The sequence below is a fragment of the Nerophis ophidion genome, linkage group LG18 (assembly GCF_033978795.1).
Source record: "Nerophis ophidion isolate RoL-2023_Sa linkage group LG18, RoL_Noph_v1.0, whole genome shotgun sequence".
Taxonomy (NCBI): domain Eukaryota; kingdom Metazoa; phylum Chordata; class Actinopteri; order Syngnathiformes; family Syngnathidae; genus Nerophis; species Nerophis ophidion.
Genome location: NC_084628.1, coordinates 43,664,539 through 43,683,365, shown reverse-complemented (window position 1 = coordinate 43,683,365; position 18,827 = coordinate 43,664,539). Strand labels below are relative to the sequence as shown.

Genomic DNA, 18,827 nt, shown 5'->3' with positions numbered 1-18,827 from the left:
TTTTAGTTCCACTCCAGGCCAAGAGGGGGCGTGTTACTACTTTTTAGTTCCACTCCAGGCCAAGGGGGGCGTGTTACTACCATTTAGTTCCACTCCAGGCCAAGAGGGGACGTGTTACTACCTTTTAGTTCCACTCCAGGCCAAGAGGGGGCATGTTACTACTTTTTAGTTCCACTCCAGGCCAAGGGGGGCGTGTTACTACCATTTAGTTCCACTCCAGGCCAAGAGGGGACGTGTTACTACCTTTTAGTTCCACTCCAGGCCAAGAGGGGGCGTGTTACTACTTTTTAGTTCCACTCCAGGCCAAGGGGGGCGTGTTACTACCATTTAGTTCCACTCCAGGCCAAGAGGGGACGTGTTACTACCTTTTAGTTCCACTCCAGGCCAAGAGGGGGCGTGTTACTACTTTTTAGTTCCACTCCAGGCCAAGAGGGGGCGTGTTACTACTTTTTAGTTCCACTCCAGGCCAAGAGGGGGCGTGTTACTACTTTTTAGTTCCACTCCAGGCCAAGAGGGGGCGTGTTACTCCCTTTTAGTTCCACTCCAGGCCAAGAGGGGGCGCGCTTCAAGCCGCCATTCTCGTAGGAAGAAGAAGGTCATCTCGGAAGAAGAAGACGTACACAAGCCTCTTGGCTCATGTCGGAACAAACCCAGTTTTTGTGAAAGTTGACAGAGAAACAGGTGAGCCGCTCAACACCACATAAAACATATTTCTTTTTGCACGCATGATACAGGCTATAAATAGTTCGCTCGTTAGTTTTTAGGGCAGTTAGCTTACCCCGGCTAAACTAAGCTAAGCTAGTTTAGGCCCGACGTCGTCATTTTGCTGCGAGCGCTAATTTAAAAAAAACATATCTTTTTGCACGCTTTTGTGCTGCCTTTATTCTATTTCTATCACTATGTGCTAATGACAAAAAAAAGGATGACAAAACCGCTCTTGTTCTAGTATGTCAACTGTTAATATGAAGTGAATTATATTTATATAGCGCATTTTCTCTAATGACTCAGTGCTTTTACATAGTGAAAGCCAATATCTAACTTTTACATTTAAATCAGTGTGGGTGGCACTGGGAGCTGGTGTCTTGTCCAACGGCCAGTGATCTTCATGGCAGTTTTTATGATATAACCACATTTGACCAAAAATACAAAAAACAAATTTGTCTGGAGCCGCAAAAAATGAAAAGCAGTATATGAGTCTTATAATGAAGGCAACACTTGACGTAAGTGTCTATATTAGCTAAAATAGCCTACTATCAAAATGACTATGTGTCGCTTACTGAAGCAAATCTTCGTTGACAGAGATGTTGAAATGTAATATTAGGGGTGTAACGGTACACAAACATTTTGGTTCGGTACTTACCTCGGTTCAGAGGCCACAGTTCAATTCATATTCGGTACAGTAAGAAAACAACAAAATATACATTTTTTTAGGGATGCACCGATTAATCGGTAACCGAATATATTCGGCCGAATATGGCAAAAAAAGCCACATTCGGCCTTCGGTGGAATGAGTTAAAAACAAAGCCGAATAGTGGCGTGTGACGCAATTTTTTTGACGCGGTGACGCAATCAACCAACGTGCAGTGTTAAATTTAAATTGTTTTATACATAGTTTCCTTCTTTTTATTCTGAAGCTGAAGTACTGTTATTGACAAATCTGTTCTGGCCTGGGATATGTTGTGTACCTGTATAAGTGTATGAGGTTACAAGCACACACTTATTGAGATTTAGTGGGGCCTCTGTTTACATTATTAGCCTGTTGTGTAGGCTACCTGTATAAGTGTATGAGGTTACAAGCACACACTTAATTGAGATTTACTTGAGCCTTCTGTTTACATTATTAGCATATCTACTGTGGCTAAGCAGACTTTTTCCAAAAGGACAATAATTCATTTGTTGTGGGTTTATCCACTTTAATGCACTTTATTTTTTTTTTGGAATGCATGTTTTGTTTGAAGGCCTAATATAAATGAAAAACTGCTTTTTTTGAAAAGCAAAGGCTACTGGAATATTAAAAAATGTCAATGTTCATTGTAAAAGAATATTGACAGGCTATTTATGCAGTATAAAAAAGTTGTGAAAAACTGCATTTATTTCTCGGTATTTGGTATTCGGCCTTCGGCCAAGCGCTCAAATTTTATTCGGTTTCGGCTTCGGTCACAAATTTTCATTTCGGTGCATCCCTACATTTTTTGGTTATTTATTTACCAAATTTGCAAAATCTTCCACCAAAAATATTTTTCTTAGTGGACTATTTGATGTAAAGTAATGGGAACTTGGATAGGTCAATAATTCATAATAACATTGATTTTGATTCAATATTATGTTTTGAGCAATGACAGTTTGAAAGGGAAAACAAACGGCTTTGATTTATTAAACGTTGCAACTTTTTCTACATTACATTTAGCCTTTAAGCTTTTTTATTTCACTTTTGTTTATGTTTGTTTATTTTAATTGTATTTTTAGGGGTCTTTAAAACAGTGTTTCTCAAATGGGGGTACTTGAAGGTATGCCAAGGGGTACGAGAGATTTTTTTTTAAAAATATTCTTAGCAACAATTCAAAAATCCTTTATAAATGTTCCCAATTAGCCTGCACACCTGTGGGATGTTCCAAATAAGTGTTTGATGAGCATTCCTCAACTTTATCAGTATTTATTGCCACTTTTCCCAACTTATTTGTCATGCTGGCATCAAATTCTAAAGTTAATGATTATTTGCCAAAAAAAAAAATGTTTATCAGTTTGAACATCAAATATGTTGTCTTTGTAGCATATTCAATTGAATATGGCTTGAAAAGGATTTGCAAATCATTGTATTCTGTTTATATTTACATCTAACACAATTTCCCAACTCATATGGAAACGGGGTTTGTAATAAAATACCAACAAATACCAGCAAAACCCTGGTATTTATTTTACTGCATGTGAGAACTGTGTTCCTGGAACCTCTCATTCACCTTTTCTTTTCCACTTTGCTTCATTGAAGCAACCGTGCCCCGCCGCGCCCCCACCCCCAGCGGAGCCGTCATGTGGCAGGAGGCCCGCAAACACGAGCGCAAGCTCCGTGGCATGATGGTCGACTACAAGCGGCGAGGGGAGCGTCGCCGAGAGTACTACGAGAAGATAGTAAGAGACTTTGTCACTTAGTGACTCTTGCATAAAAGTAAATCTTGCTTTTCTGACCTGTCAAGCTCCATCTTCTGGCCTTCAGAGGGATTCTTGTTGTCTAATGCGGCCACTTGGTTTTTCTTCTGAAGTGCTTAAGGGTTTTTCTGACTCTTTAGCTTTGGATGTATTGGCAGTAAAGTTCGGGCTGGAGCTAAACGTCTTACATAATTTTGATTTTGTCTCCTCAGAAAAAAGATCCAGCCCAGTTCCTTCAGGTTCATGGACGAGCATATAAGATTCACCTGGATCCTGCTGTGGCTCTAGCTGCAGAGTCTCCTATCAACATGTGAGTGACACACATATTAAAGTGATTTTGGGGATTTGAATACCGTATTTCTCGGACCATAGGGCGCTCCGCCGATGAGTGGGTCTATTCGGGTGTATTTTCGTAAAAAATGGCTCACTGGATTAGGGCCTTTTATTAATATCTTGATATTTTTAGACCATGTCACGATACACCATATACAGGACTGTCTCAGAAAATTAGAATATCGTGATAAAGTCCTTTATTTTCTGTAATGCAACTAAAACATGAAAATGTCATACATTCTGGATTCATTACACGTCAACTGAAATATTGCAAGTCTTTTATTATTTTACTATTGCTGATTATGGCATACAGCTTAAGAAAACTCAAAAATCCTATCTCAAAAAAATAGAATATTTCCTCAGACCAAGTAAAAAAAGAAAATTTATAACAGCAAAAACAAAATCAAACATTTGAAAATGTCAATTAAAGCACTCAGTACTTGGTTGGGAATCCTTTTGCACAGATTACTGCCTCAATGCGGCGTGGCATGGAGGCAATCGGCCTGTGGCATTGCTGAGGTGTTATGGATGCCCAGGATGCTTCAATAGCGTCCTTTAGCTCATTTGCATTATTGGGTCAGGTGTCTTTCAGCTTCTTCTTCACAATAACCCACAAATTATCTACGGGGTTCAGGTCAGGGAAGTTGGCAGGCCAATGGAGGACAGTAATGCCATAGTCAGTACACCAGTTACTGCTGGTTTTGGCACTGTGGGCAGGTGCCAGATCATGCTGGAAAAGGAAATCATCATCTCCAGAGAGCTTTTCAACAGATGGAAGCATGTAGTGCTCTAAAATCTCTTGATACATCGCTGTATTGACCCTGGACTTGATGAAACACAGTGGACCAACACCAGCAGCTGACATGGCTCCCCAAACCTTTGCTGACTGTGGGAACTTCACTCTGGATTTCAAGCAACTTGGATTTTGCTTCTCTCCAGCCTTCCTCCAGACTCTTGCGCCTTGACTTTTAAATGAAAGTGTGAAGTTCCCACAGTCAGCAATGGTTTGGGGAGCCAGATAATGTCTGCTAAAAGGTGGCATTTAGTGGTCCTTGTACACGCACCATAATAATACTCGTATGTTTAATGCGCCGACATTCCATTGACCAGGGGTCGGGAACCTTTTTGGCTGAGAGAGCCATAGAAGCCAAATATTTTAAAATGTATTTCCGTGAGAGCCATATAATGTTTTTTAAACATTAAATACAACTAAATGTGTGCATTTTTATGTAAAACAGGTGTGGTAGAACAGTCTTTTTCAACCACTGTGCCGTGAGATACAGTCTGGTGTGCCGTGCCGTGGGAGATTATCTAATTTCACCTATATGGGTTAAAAATATTTTTTGCAAACCAGCAATTACAGTCTGAAAATGATGTGGTGTTGTTGAGTGGTCGGTGCTGTCTAAAGCTAATTGCTTTGTAGATGTCGGAAACAGTGGGAGGCAGGGTGCAGGTAAAAAAAAAAAGGTGTCTAATGCTTAAAACATAAATAAACAAAAGGTTAATTCCCCTAAGAAAAGGCATTAAAGCTTAGGGAAGGCTATGCAGAGCAAATCTAAAAATGAACTGGCTACAAAGTAAACAAAAAAACTGAATGCTGGACGACAGCAAAGACTTACTGTGGAGCAAAGACAATGTACATCCGAACATGACATGACCATCAACAATGTCCCCACAAAGAAGGAGAAAAACGACTGAAATATTCTTGATTGCTAAAACAAAGTAGATGCGGGAAGTAGCGCTCAAAGGAAGACATGAAACTGCTACAGGAAAATACCAAAAAAAGAGAAAAAACAACCAAAATAGGAGCACAAGAGAAGAACTAAAACACTACACACAGGAAAACAGCAAACAACGCAAAATAAGTCACGGTGTGATGTTTACAGGTGGTGACAGTACATCTACTTTGAGACAAGAGCTATAGTCATGCATGCTTTGTTATGGTTTAAAGTCATATCCAACGACTTTTTACTGTCAACTGAGTTTTGTTTTTAATACATTTCTGCTGGTGGTGTGCCTCCGGATTTTTTAAAAGCAAAAAATATGCCTTGGCTCAAAAAATGTTGAAAAACACTGTGGTAGAAAACGGATGGAGGGATAAAAATGCATGAGAATTTTTTACATTTTGAACGTTATTTTTAACACTGATTACCAGTGGAATTATTCATTACTTATTGTGTTAAGCAATGTAAAATAAGATCTATCTGAGAGCCAGCTGCAGTCATCAAAAGAGCCACATCTGGCTCTAGAGCCATAGGTTCCCTACCCCTGCATTAGGCGGTGTGGCTTCATAGCTTATCATAGTGCTACTAAAACATTTTGACAGATTTTTGAGCGCCGTGTGTAATGTTCTGTATTCTCAACATTTAAAGTTTCGGTGTTGTTTACTGCCGTCATGTTGCAATTTACCCGTAGCTCTTATGTGTGACTGCCATCTACTGGTCACACTTATCATTACACCATGTACCAAATAAAATATTATTACACCATGTACCAAATGAAATTGCTTGAAATGAAAGGATTTTAAAAGCGCCTTATAGTCCGAAAAATACGGTAATTCTGTAAAATTAATTTTTACTTGACCTCCATTGGAAGTCCTATTCAGCGAAGTGGTTCCACGGTAATCAGATTTCAATCAATATTTTTGTTAAGCATATTATGTTATACGGTGCTTTTTTAACACGAGGTTGTGTAGTTTTACTGTTCTATTGTTAAAAGCCAAAATAAAAACATAAATAGGGGATTTGAGTTTTAACAGGCTGTTTGATAAGTGCCCCTTCTGAAGTCTGCTCAATCATAAAAAGAGGAAGAAATGTACTTCAACATTGATTGTTTATGTTACGGAAAAGGGTGGAGTGCCATCTCCGGGTTGGGGAGGAGACCCTGCCCCAAGTGGAGGAGTTCAAGTACCCAGGAGTCTTGTTCACGAGTGAGGGAAGAGTGGATCGTGAGATGGACAGGCGGATTGGTGCGGCGTCTTCAGTAATGCGGACGCTGTATCGATCCGTTGTGGTGAAGAAGGAGCTGAGCCGGAAGGCAAAGCTCTCAATTTACAGGTTGATCTACGTTCCCATCCTCACCTATGGTCATGAGCTTTGGGTTATGACCGAAAGGACAAGATCACGGGTACAAGCGGCCCAAATGAGTTTGGGTCTCTCCCTTAGAGATAGGGTGAGAAGCCCAAAGTAAAGCCGCTGCTCCTCCACATGGAGAGGAGCCAGATGAGGTGGTTCGGGCATCTGGTCATGATGCCACCCGAATGCTTCCCTAGGGGAGTGTTTAGGGCACGTCTGACCGGTAGGAGGCCACGGGGAAGACCCAGGACACGTTGGGGAGACTATCTCTCCCGGCTGGCCTGGGAACACCTCGGGATCCCCCGGGAGGAGCTGGATGAAGTGGCTGGGAAGAGAGAAGTGTGGGCTTCCCTGCTTAGGCTGCTGCCCCCGCGACCCGACCTCAGATAAGCGAAAGAAAATGGATGGATGTTTACGTTACAAATCCAAAAGCGAAACATTGTGTAACGACAGCCTTGTCGCTTAGGGACGGCGTGGCGCAGTGGAAGAGTGGCCCGGCGCACCCCGAGGGTCCCTGGTTCAATCCCTGCCTAGTACCAACCTCGTCACGTCCGTTGTATCCTGAGCAAGACACTTCACCCTTGCTCCTGATGGGTGCTGGTTAGCGCCTTGCACGGCAGCTCCCTCCATCAGTGTGTGAATGTGTGTGTGAATGGGTAAATGTGGAAGTAGTGTCAAAGCGCTTTGAGTACCTTGAAAGTAGAAAAGCGCTATAAAAGTACAACCCATTTATCATTTAAAACTAAGTCTGTGGGTTCTGATACGCATCTGATCTGTGTCCCGCTAGGCCGGGAAAGCACACTGAGTGTTGCTTATGACTCAAAATTTTGATTGCAATTAAAGGCATAACATTTATTTTTGAGACAGCTCATATCTCCAAACACTCTTAAGTTGCGGTATGACTATATTTAAGAAATCTGACTTATTTAGTGAATGGGAATATACTGACTGTCTCATTTGTCTTCTCTAAAGGATGCCCTGGCAAGGAGATGCCAACAACATGATTGACAGGTTTGACGTGAGGGCTCACCTGGACTACATCCCCACCTACACGCCAGTGGTGCTCAGCACCATGTAAGTCTGCCACAGTAGTCATGTGGTTTCTTGTCTTTCAGCTATTCAAATATCTTTTTCGTTGGTTTCAAACAGCATTTGGAACACATTTGCTTACGCTGACATGAATAGTTCCACTAAATTTAAAAAACAACTATTATCGCCTGAATAATGAAAGTAGTATGTGTTGAATGTACAAACCCTGTTTCCATATTAGTTGGGAAATTGTGTTAAATGTAAATATAAACGTAATACAATGATTTGCAAATCCTTTTCAACCCATTTTCAATTGAATATGCTACAAAGAAAAGATATTTCATGTTCAAACTCATAAACTTTTTTTTTTTTTTTTTTTTGCAAATAATAATTAACTTAGAATTTCATGGTTGCAACAAGTGCCAAAGTAGTTGGGAAAGGGCATGTTCACCACTGTGTTACATCACCTTTTCTTTCAACAACACTCAATAAACGTTTGGGAACTGAGGAAACTAATTGTTGAAGCATTGAAAGTGGAATTCTTTCCCATTCTTGTTTTATGTAGAGCTTCAGTCCTTCAACAGTCCGGGGTCTCCGCTGTCCTATTTTACACTTCAGAATGCGCCACACATTTTCCATGGCAGACAGGTCTGGACTGCAGGCGGGCCAGGAAAGTACCTGCACTCTTTTTTTACGAAGCCATGCTGTTGTGGCTTGGTATTGTCTTGCTGAAATAAGCAGGAGCGTCCATGAAAAAGACAGCGCTTAGATGGCAGCATATGTTCTAAAACCTGTATATGGGGAGGTATAGCTCGGATGGTAGAGCGGCCGTGCCAGCAACTTGAGGGTTGCAGGTTCGATCCCCGTTTCCGCCATCCGAGTCACTGCCATTGTTTCCTTGGGCAAGACACTTTACCCACCTGCTCCCAGTGCCACCCACACTGGTTTAAATGTAACTTAGATATTGGGTTTCACTATGTAAAGTGCTTTGAGTCACTTAAGGAAAAAGCGCTATATAAATATAATTCACTTCACTTCACTGTATGTACCTTTCAGCATTAATGGTGCCTTCACAGATGTGTAAGTTACCCATGCCTTGGGCACTAATGCACCCCCATACCATCACACATGCTGGCTTTTCAACTTTACATCGATAACAGTCTGGATGGTTCACTTCCCCTTTGGTCCGAAAGACACGATGTCGAATATTTTCAAAAACAATTTGAAATCTAGACTGAGACCACAGAACACTTTTCCACTTTGCATCAGTCCATCTTAGATGATTTCAGGCCCAGAGAAGCTGGCGGCGTTTCTGGATGTTGTTAAATGGCTTTCGCTTTGCATAGTAGAGCTTTAACTTGCACTTACAGATGTGGCGACAAACTGTATTTAGTGACAGTGGTTTTCTGAAGTGTTCCTGAGCCCATGTGGTGATATCCTTTAGAGATTGATGTCGGTTTCTGATACAGTGCCGTCGAAGGGATCGAAGGTCACGGTCATTCAATGTTGGTTTCCGGCCATGCCGCTTACGTGGAGTGATTTCTCCAGATTCTCTGAACCTTTTGATGATATTATGGAGCGCTGATGTTGAAATCCCTAAATTTCTTGCAATTGCACTTTGAGAAAGGTTGTTCTTAAACTGTTTGACTATTTGCTCACGCAGTTGTGGACAAAGGGGTGTACCTCGCCCCATCCTTTCTTGTGAAAGACTGAGCATTTTTTGGGAAGCTGTTTTTATAGCCAATCATGGCACCCACCTGTTCCCAATTAGCCTGCACACCTGTGGGATGTGCCAAATAAGTGTTTGATGAGCATTCCTCAACTTTATCAGTATTCATTGCCACCTTTCCCAACTATTTTGTCACGTGTTGCTAGCATAAAATTCTAAAGTTAATGATTATTTGCACAAAAATTTTTTTTTTTTTACCAGTTTGAACTTCAAATATGTTGTTTTTGTAGCATATTCAACTGAATATGGGTTGAAAAGGATTTGCAAATCATTGTATTCTGTTTATATTTACATCTAACACAATTTCCCAAGTCATATGGAAATGGGGTTTGTACATATGTGTGTTATTGTCATGACGAAGCGACGCCAAAGTGAACATGTATTGTCCCCAGAACTCCAGATCTAGAGATGGAGGAGAGGAAGTGCAATTATGAGCGCTACAGAGGCCTGGTGCAGAACGACTTTGCCAACAGTTAGTAGTCACACATGGTCTTAAATGTTCAGCATAATAACAAAGACATTTTTCATTTGCTTTGTGTAGCAATTCATTCATCTAACGGTTATGCCTGTTTTCCTTCGGCAGTCTCCGAGGAGCAGTGTTTGTACCAGATCTATGTGGATGAGCTCTACGGTGGCCTGCAGAAGCCAAATGAGGACGAGAAGAAAAAGTATGCCAGTTAAAGCTATAAAAAGTTTTCCGACCCCAACAAAGCCGTTTTGCTCTTTCTGCAGGCTGGCTGAGAAAAAGGTGGCCATTGGGTACACGTACGAGGATAGCACCGTAACAGAACCTGACCCAGCATCTGACAAAGACGAGGACAATTCAGAGAACAGCGAGTCTGAAGAGGATGAGGTTATCCCAGATATCGGTGAGTAAATGCCATCAACATGCATTCTGTACTACCATATTTCCTTGAATAGCCGCCGGGTATATAGTATGCGCCTGCCTAGAATTACTGCCGGGTCAAACCCGTTTCGCAAAATAATTAGCACATGCATAGCATTACCGCCGGCTCAGGATTAAAGGGGAACATTATCACCAGACCTATGTAAGTGTCAATATATACCTTGATGGTGCAGAAAAAAGACCATATATTTTTTAACCGATTTCCGAACTCTAAATGGGTGAATTTTGGCAAATTAAGCGCCTTTCTATTATTCGCACTCGGAGCGATGACGTCACAACGTGACGTCACATAGGTAGTCAATCGGCCATTTTTTCAAACATATTATAAATATCGAGTCAAATCAGCTGTTATTTTCCGTTTTTTTTCGACTGTTTTCCGTACCTTGGAGACATCATGTCTCGTCGGAGGGTGTAACAACACGATCAGGGACGGATTCAAGTTGACTTACGTGGAGTATGCGTCGATTAGCACGGCATGCTAATCGATGCTAACATGCTATTTAGGCTAGCTGTATGTACATTTGTAGCTATATTTGCATCCAGCCTTTCCCTCCACCCACATTTAATGCCAAACAAACACTTACCAATCGACAGATTTAAGTTGTTCCAGTGTCACAAGATGCGAAAGTCCCGATCGTTTGGTCTGCACATTTTATCGGCGATGCTAAAGCAGACATGGCACAGAGATGTATGGATATCCTGCCGATGCATTTCCAACGATAAAGTCAACGAAATCACAAAGGTGAGTTTTGTTGATGTTGTTGACTTATGTGCTAATCAGACATATTTGGTCGCGGCATGACTGCTAGCTAATCGATGCTAACATGCTATTTAGGCTAGCTGTATGTACATTTGTAGCTATATTTGCATCCAGCGTTTCCCACCACCCACATTTAATGCCCAACAAACACTTACCAATCGACGGATTTAAGTTGCTCCAGTGTCACAAGATACGAAAGTCCCGATCGTTTGGTCTGCACATTTTACCGGCGATGCTAAGGCAGACATGGTCGAATAGCGTCAATTCGCTCAATTTCGTTTTCGCTATCTGCCTCCTTACTCCAACCATCCGTTTCAATACATGCGTAATCTGTTGAATCGCTTAAGCCGCTGAAATTTGACATATTTGGTCGCGGCATGACTGCCAAGTAATCAATGCTAACATGCTATTTAGGCTATGTACATTTGTAGCTATATTTGCATCCAGCCTTTCCCTCCACCCACATTTAATGCCAAACAAACACTTACCAATCGACAGATTTAAGTTTCTCCGGTGGTCTGGTCAAAAGATGCAATCGGTTAGAAGGCGATCGCCGAATAGCTTCAATAGCTATTCGCTCAATAGCTTCAGTTTCTTCTTCAATTTTGTTTTCCCTATCTGCCTCCACACTTCAACCATCCATTTCAATACATGCGTAATCTGTTGAATCGCTTAAGCCGCTGAAATCCGAGTCTGAATCTGAGCTATTGTCGCTATATCTTGCTGTGCTATCCGCCATGTTTGTTTGTATTGGCATCACTGGATGACGTCACAGGAAAATGGACGGTGGCTTCACAGATAGCGAAAATCAGGCACTTTACAGCTTTTTTTAAGGGATATTGCGTGATGGGTAAAATTTTGAAAAAAACTTCGAAAAATAAAATAAGCCACTGGGAACTGATTTTTAATGGTTGTAACCCTTACTAAATGGTGATAATGTTCCCCTTTAACACTGGGTCAAACTCGTTTCGCAAAATAATTAGCATATGCCTAGAATTGCCGCCACGTCAAACTCGTCTTGTCACAAGTGACACTTCACCTGTCATCATTTTCAAAATCAAGGAGGCTGATTTCAATCATTTGAAATCGTATAAAGGGAAGAAGATTAAGAGCTATTCAGTAGGATTTAAGGTCCAAGCTATTGAATATGCTAAAAAGAACAGTAAGCAGCTATGTTTTATTAATATACCGTAGCTGCGTGTGTCAAATATGAGCTCCTGGTGGTAGAGGGCGCTAGTGATCCTTCTTGCGACTACTCGGCTGCAGAAGAAGTGACAACAAGCAGCAAGAGTGAGCAGCGATCCTTAATTTTTCTTCTCGCTCGCACTTTTAACATGGAGGATTACATATCTATAATAAAACAGTTTTCTAAACTGGACTTTCAATGGAAGCAGGAGGTAATAAAGGAATATCTCCATTGAGACAGAGAGACTTTTAAAACTGAAGAAAGATAAGGAAGACTTCTATAAACAAGTTATCGATGCTTTTGATCAGAAGGAGCTGCGCATGGACTTTGTTTATAAGTAAAGGTAAGACCATAATAAAAAATCTTTTAATTAAATGTGCTTTTCATGATGGTATCCTTACATCACACTCAAATTTATAAGCGCAGGCCTAAATTTACTGCATGCCTTTGGTATACGCCGGAGTGAGAAGAGGTTTTAAAATAATTAGCGCCCCAGCGGCAATTCAAGGAAATACGGTGTTTTACTACCTACAGTACAGATACAGTATCATAAACTATTGGAGGAATGAAGAAAGTCACTTTTGTGTTTGCCTGCATTTGTAGACGTCGAGGTTGACATTGACGAACTGAACCAGGAGCAGGAAACGGAACTCAACAAAACGGCCACTCCCTACGGAATGGTGGAAGGAGACTTTGTCAGGTAGAGTTTGTTCAACAACATCAACATGATATGTCAAATACATATACCGCATTTTTACGAGTATAAGTCGCTCCGGAGTATAAGTCGCACCTGCCAAAAATGCATAATAAAGAAGGAAAAAACCATATATAAGTCGCACTGGAGTATAAGTTGCATTTTTTGGGGAAATTTATAGAATAGACATTTGAAAAGGCAATTTAAAGTAAATAAAGAATAGGGAAGAACAGGCTGAATAAGTGTAGGTTATATGAGGCATAAATAAGCAACTGCTATGTTAACCTAACATATTATGGTAAGAGTCATTCAAATAACTATAACATATAGAACATGCTATACCTTTACCAAACTATCTCTCACTCCTAATCCATAAATCCCATGAAATCTTATACGTCTAGTCTCTTACGTGAATGAGATAAATAATATTATTTGATATTTTACGGTAATGTGTTAACAATTTCACTCATAAGTTGCTCCTGAGTATAAGTCGCACCACCGGCCAAACTGTGAAAACAAAACTGCGACTTATAGTCCGAAAAATATGGTACTTTTGGAAAATGACTTGAGGGCATTTGAATTAAATAATTGATGTACTTAAAATGTAATCGATTATAATGCGTGAGATACGATTAATAAATTAACATCCATCCATTTTCTGCAGCTTGTCCCTCATCAGACACAAAAAACACAACCGAGTAATGAATTGCCTTGAAAAATGCAGTTTCATCCAAAATGCTCACCTTTTCTTCGATATATTTTTTTGAATAGCTTATGATTGATTGCAGTTTTTTCTACGTTAACTCAAAATGTACTGCGATCAATCGCAGATTTGCTTTTTGGTCATTAAAAAGTCTGCCCTAAACAGATCATTTTCAGGTTTTATTTTGATAACTGGACAATTAGTTTGCTTCAGTTAAATGTTTTTTTTTTCAAACATTATGCTTTTTTAAACCGCTCAACACAAAAAGGACATTAAACATGCTTTTCATAGCATTAAAAACTTACCTGCAGTGCGTTGCTGTCTTGCCAGATTTTGTATTTTGTAGGAATACAAAATTTGCTTTCCTGCTTTAGAAGCACTTGTACTACATTCAGAGGGGAATAGGTACACCATGTTTAGCAAGGTGGATTGTTACCATCATGGTTTGACTGTCAAAGATGTTTGGTCATGTAAAATGTAATATTTATAGAATAGAAAGTACTTTATTGATCCCTGGGGGAAATTCAGCACCACCGTTAGCTCACAATAAACACTTCTGTATTTTTTACATGTGAATAATATAAATACATTCTATTATACAGCATTATTCACATGTGAATTAAAAAAAATAGTCTATTATACAGCATTATTCACATGTGAATAACTTAAATACAGTCTATTATACAGCATTATTCACATGTGAATAACTTAAATACAGTCATTTATACAGCATTATTAACATGTGAATAACATAAATACAGTCTATTATACAGCATTATTAACATGTGAATAACTTAAATACAGTCTATTATACAGCATTATTCACATGTGAATAACATAAATACAGTCTATTACACAGCATTATTCACATGTGAATAACATAAATACAGTCTATTATACAGCATTATTCACATGTGAATAACATAAATACAGTCTATTATACAGCATTATTAACATGTGAATAACTTAAATACAGTCTATTATACAGCATTATTCACATGTGAATAACATAAATACAGTCTATTACACAGCATTATTCACATGTGAATAACATAAATACAGTCTATTATACAGCATTATTCACATGTGAATAACATAAATACAGTCTATTACACAGCATTATTCACATGTGAATAAAACAAATACAGTCTATTATACAGCATTATTCACATGTGAATAATATAAATACTTTATACATCTAAAGTACATGTGCAGTTAAAAGGAACATATCCATTAAACATTTCTACCTGAAGACATGCCTCTGATATTTTCTACATTACATGTTGTACAAGGTAATGGTGTTCATATCTGTCTGCACATTCTCCGGGAATAAACTGTAATATTCAGCCTGCTAAACATTCATTAATTAAGGACTATCAATCAGAACAGATTATAAAATGATTTACATTTGATTACAATTTGCCATAAAATGTCCTATTTCTATTCCTCAGTTGATGTACTAGCAGTTATTTCGATAGAAATATCACATTACCTTTCAAAAAGGTGTTTTGACAGCATAAAAGTTTCCGCTAAAAAAGTGACTCTGGACTTTCAGAAGTTTTATGCCGTTATACTAAAACAGTTACAGTAGCAATCTACATTATATGTTAATAATGCGTTAAACTAATCTAGAGACGGAAGTGAAGCTCGGCAGCGGGCTGTTTCTCCACTGTAACGTCTCACAGCGATTGTGGATGAAAAAAAAACGTTTTTGTCTTGTTGGGAGAACAACTTGGCATGTACCATGTTTTTCCACAATGTACTGTATTTTTTGGATTATAAGTCGTAGTTTTTTTCATAGTTTGGCCGGGGGTGCGATTTATACTCTGGAGCGATTTATGTGTGAAATTAATAACACATTACCGTAAAATATCAAATAATATTAGAAGTGACACCGAGGAAGAAGATTTCATGGGATTTATGGATTAGGAGTGAGAGATAGTTTGGTAAAGGTATAGCATGTTCTATATGTTATAGTTATTTGAATGACTCTTACCATAATATGTTAGGTTAACATAGCAGTTGCTTATTTATGCCTCATATAACCTACACTTATTCAGCCTGTTCTTCACTATTCTTTATTTACTTTAAATTGCCTTTCAAATGTCTATTCTTGGTGATGAATTTTATCAAATAAATTTACCCCAAAAATGCGACTTATACTCCAGTGCGACTAATATGTTTTTTTTTTCTTCTTTATTATGCATTTTCGGCCGTTTCAATTTATACTCCAGAACAATTTATAATCCGAAAAATACGGTACTCTTCAATTTGTCGATTTCTAAATATCATACTTGAAGGTATGCCAAGGGGTAAGTGAGATTTTTTTAAAGATATTCTAAAAATAGCAACAATTCAAAAATCATTTATAAATATATTTATTGAATAATACTTCAACAAAATATGAATGTAAGTTCATAAAGTGTGAAAAGAAATGCAACAATGCAATATTCAGTGTTGACAGCTAGATTTTTTTGTGGACATGTTCCATAATATTGATGTTAAAGATTTATTTTTCTGTGAAGAAATGTGTAGAATTAAATTGATGAATCCAGATGGATCTCTATTACAATCCCCAAAGAGGGCACTTTAAGTTGATGATTACTTCTATGTGGAGAAATCTTTATTTATAATTGCATCACTTTATTATTTTTCAACAAGTTTTTAGTTATTTTTATATCTTTGTTTCCAAATAGTTCAAGAAAGACCATTACAAATGAGCAATATTTTGCACTGTTATACAATTTAATTAATCAGAAACTGCTGTATTTTACTTCTTTATCTCTTTTTTTCAACCAAAAATTATTTGCTGACTTGGGGGTATTTGAATTAAAAAAAATTTCACAGGGGTACATCACTGAAAAAAGGTTGAGAACCACTGATCTAAGGTACTTATGGTTATAATCGCGTTAATTTTGACACCCCCTTCTTTTTTTTCTTCTTTTTTTTTAAACCAATTTAACCAGTGTTTTTTGTAACCATGACATTATAATTAGGAACATAAATGACAGTAACTTTAACCACACTGTTTTCTGCTATCAAGTTTCTAATTTTGTGCAGTATAGTTCCCATTTACGACAGCAGAGGGCGCTACTTCCACTATAAAAGGACTACTGTTAACCTGAGTTGGTCATTTATGTAAGACATCAGTCTTGTAGTTAAGTAGGACACCTGTGCGATTTGTGATGCAATGCATTTCAGAAAGAATGTGAATATTGTGTTTGCTTACATTTTGATGCATTGATAGTTCATATTTAATGAGGTCAGATGAGGTTGCACTTTGCTATACTAACAATGAGTAGATTTATGGTCGTTCTATTGCCTGAGCGCTTTAGTCATATGTTTGTTTTTGAGCAGCAGTAAAAAAAAAGGAAATTCATCAATAAAGGATTTAGCGTGACTAAATGTATGGTATCCATCAGGATGTTGAGGAAGGACAAAGAGGAAGTGGAGGCCATCAAGCATGCTAAGGCGCTGGAGGCGGAGAAAGCCATGTACTCTGTAAGAACACATTTCTTTATTGTGATGACGTCTATTCCTGCGCTGGTCATTGTGTGACGTGTTGGCTACATTTCAGGGCCGCCGTTCTCGACGACAAAGGAGAGAGTTTAGAGAGAAAAGACTAAAAGGTCGACAGATCAGCCCGCCCAGGTAAACAAAGTTCACTTCCACATCCATCCCTTCCATCCATTTTCTACCACTTATTCCCTTTTGGGGTCGCGGACGTCGTTATTTCAACGAGGATGAGTGGATAGTTAGCTGCGAGTCAGCTTGTAACACTAAGTTGCAAGCTAACACATGACATATTTACCTAAAGCAGAGCTTTGTTAAAGGCCTACTGAAAGCCACTACTAGCGACCACGCAGTTTATATATCAATGATGAAATATTAACTTTGCATCACATACCAATACAGCCAGGTTAGTTTACTAAATTGCAATTTTAAATTTCGCACCGAAGTATCCTGCTGAAACGTCGTGGTATGATGACGCGTGCGCGTGACGTCACGCATTGTAGAGGACATTTTGTTCCAGCATCGTTCCCAGCTATAAGTCGTCTGTTTTCATCGCATAATTCCACAGTATTCTGGACATCTCTGTTGCTGAATCTTTTGCAATTTGTTCAATGAATAATGGAGACATCAAAGAAGAAAGCTGTAGGTGGGAAGCGGTATACTGCGGCCGCCTTTAGCAACACAAACACAGCCGGTGTTTCATTGTCTACATTCCCGAAAGATGACGAAGCTTTACTATAGAACAGAGTGGTCAAGCGAACACTGTTTGATTGGACCACACACACAAAGTACAGTGTATTATGCAGCGATCATTTCGAAAGATCGTGTTTCGAAAAGGGTCCCTTGTGAAGGGCAGAGATTGGCATCGCCACCACCTGTCGACTGGTGCTGAAGAAAGGTGCGGGGCCGACCTTCAGGTTGTACATGTACGACCATATAATCTCACTAAAACACTAGTAACACAATAAGCAGATAAGGGATTCCCCAGAATTATCCTCGTAAATTTGTCCAATAACATCTGAATTGCTCCCACTATATAAACTCTTTTTTATTTTTTTTTCTCTCTAGTCCTTTCACTCTCACTTTCCTCATCCACAAATCTTTCATCCTCGCTCAAATTAGTGGGGAAATCGTCGCTTTCTCAGTCCGAATCGCTCTCGCTGCTGGTGGCCATGCATGTAAACATTGTTCAGATGTGAGGAGCTCCACAACCCGTGACGTCACGCGCACATCGTCTGCTACTTCCGGTACAGGCAAGGCTTTTTTATTAGCGACCAAAAGTTGCCAACTTTATCGTTGATGTTCTCTACTAAATCCTTTCAGCATAAATATGGCAATATCGCGAAATGATCAAGTATGACACATAGAATGGACCTGCTATCCCCGTTTAAATAAGAAAATCTCATTTCAGTAGGCCTTTAAGCTTTTCAATCTGGCCCGCCGGCATTCCCAAATATTTTTGTTGGGATCTTTAAGATGGAAAGTGTAGCTGCCATTATGATGTGCAGTGATGTTTCAAATGACCATAAGTCTTGAACTAAATAAAAATGTTCAATGGTTGGAATCTGCTCTTTTGCATGATATTTTAATGACTAGTGTTGTCCTGATACCAATATTATTTTGATACTTTTCGGTACTTTAAGATACTTTTCTAAATAAAGGGGACCAGAAAAAATTGCATTATTGGCTTTATTTTAACAAAAAATCTTAGGGTGTGGCGGACCGATACTTTTCAGAGCCGGTATGGTACTGAAT

At 39.1% G+C, this 18,827-nt stretch overlaps 1 protein-coding gene across 2 annotated transcripts in view; it reads left to right on the top strand.

Annotated features, from left to right (window-relative positions):
* The first annotated feature begins 522 nt into the window (after positions 1 to 522).
* Positions 523 to 18,827, top strand: part of clasrp (CLK4-associating serine/arginine rich protein) — a 37,548-nt gene continuing 19,243 nt past the window's right edge. For both annotated transcript variants that reach the window (XR_009802628.1, XM_061878177.1), the window contains exons 1-10: positions 523 to 681; positions 2,987 to 3,126; positions 3,357 to 3,454; positions 7,524 to 7,625; positions 9,702 to 9,781; positions 9,893 to 9,977; positions 10,042 to 10,178; positions 12,766 to 12,862; positions 16,982 to 17,060; positions 17,137 to 17,210. Coding sequence is in view for 1 of the 2 variants with exons in the window: in XM_061878177.1 (XP_061734161.1) it covers positions 3,028 to 3,126; positions 3,357 to 3,454; positions 7,524 to 7,625; positions 9,702 to 9,781; positions 9,893 to 9,977; positions 10,042 to 10,178; positions 12,766 to 12,862; positions 16,982 to 17,060; positions 17,137 to 17,210 (851 nt within the window). In the remaining variant the exon portion in view is untranslated. The remainder of the gene's footprint in view (positions 682 to 2,986; positions 3,127 to 3,356; positions 3,455 to 7,523; positions 7,626 to 9,701; positions 9,782 to 9,892; positions 9,978 to 10,041; positions 10,179 to 12,765; positions 12,863 to 16,981; positions 17,061 to 17,136; positions 17,211 to 18,827) is intronic.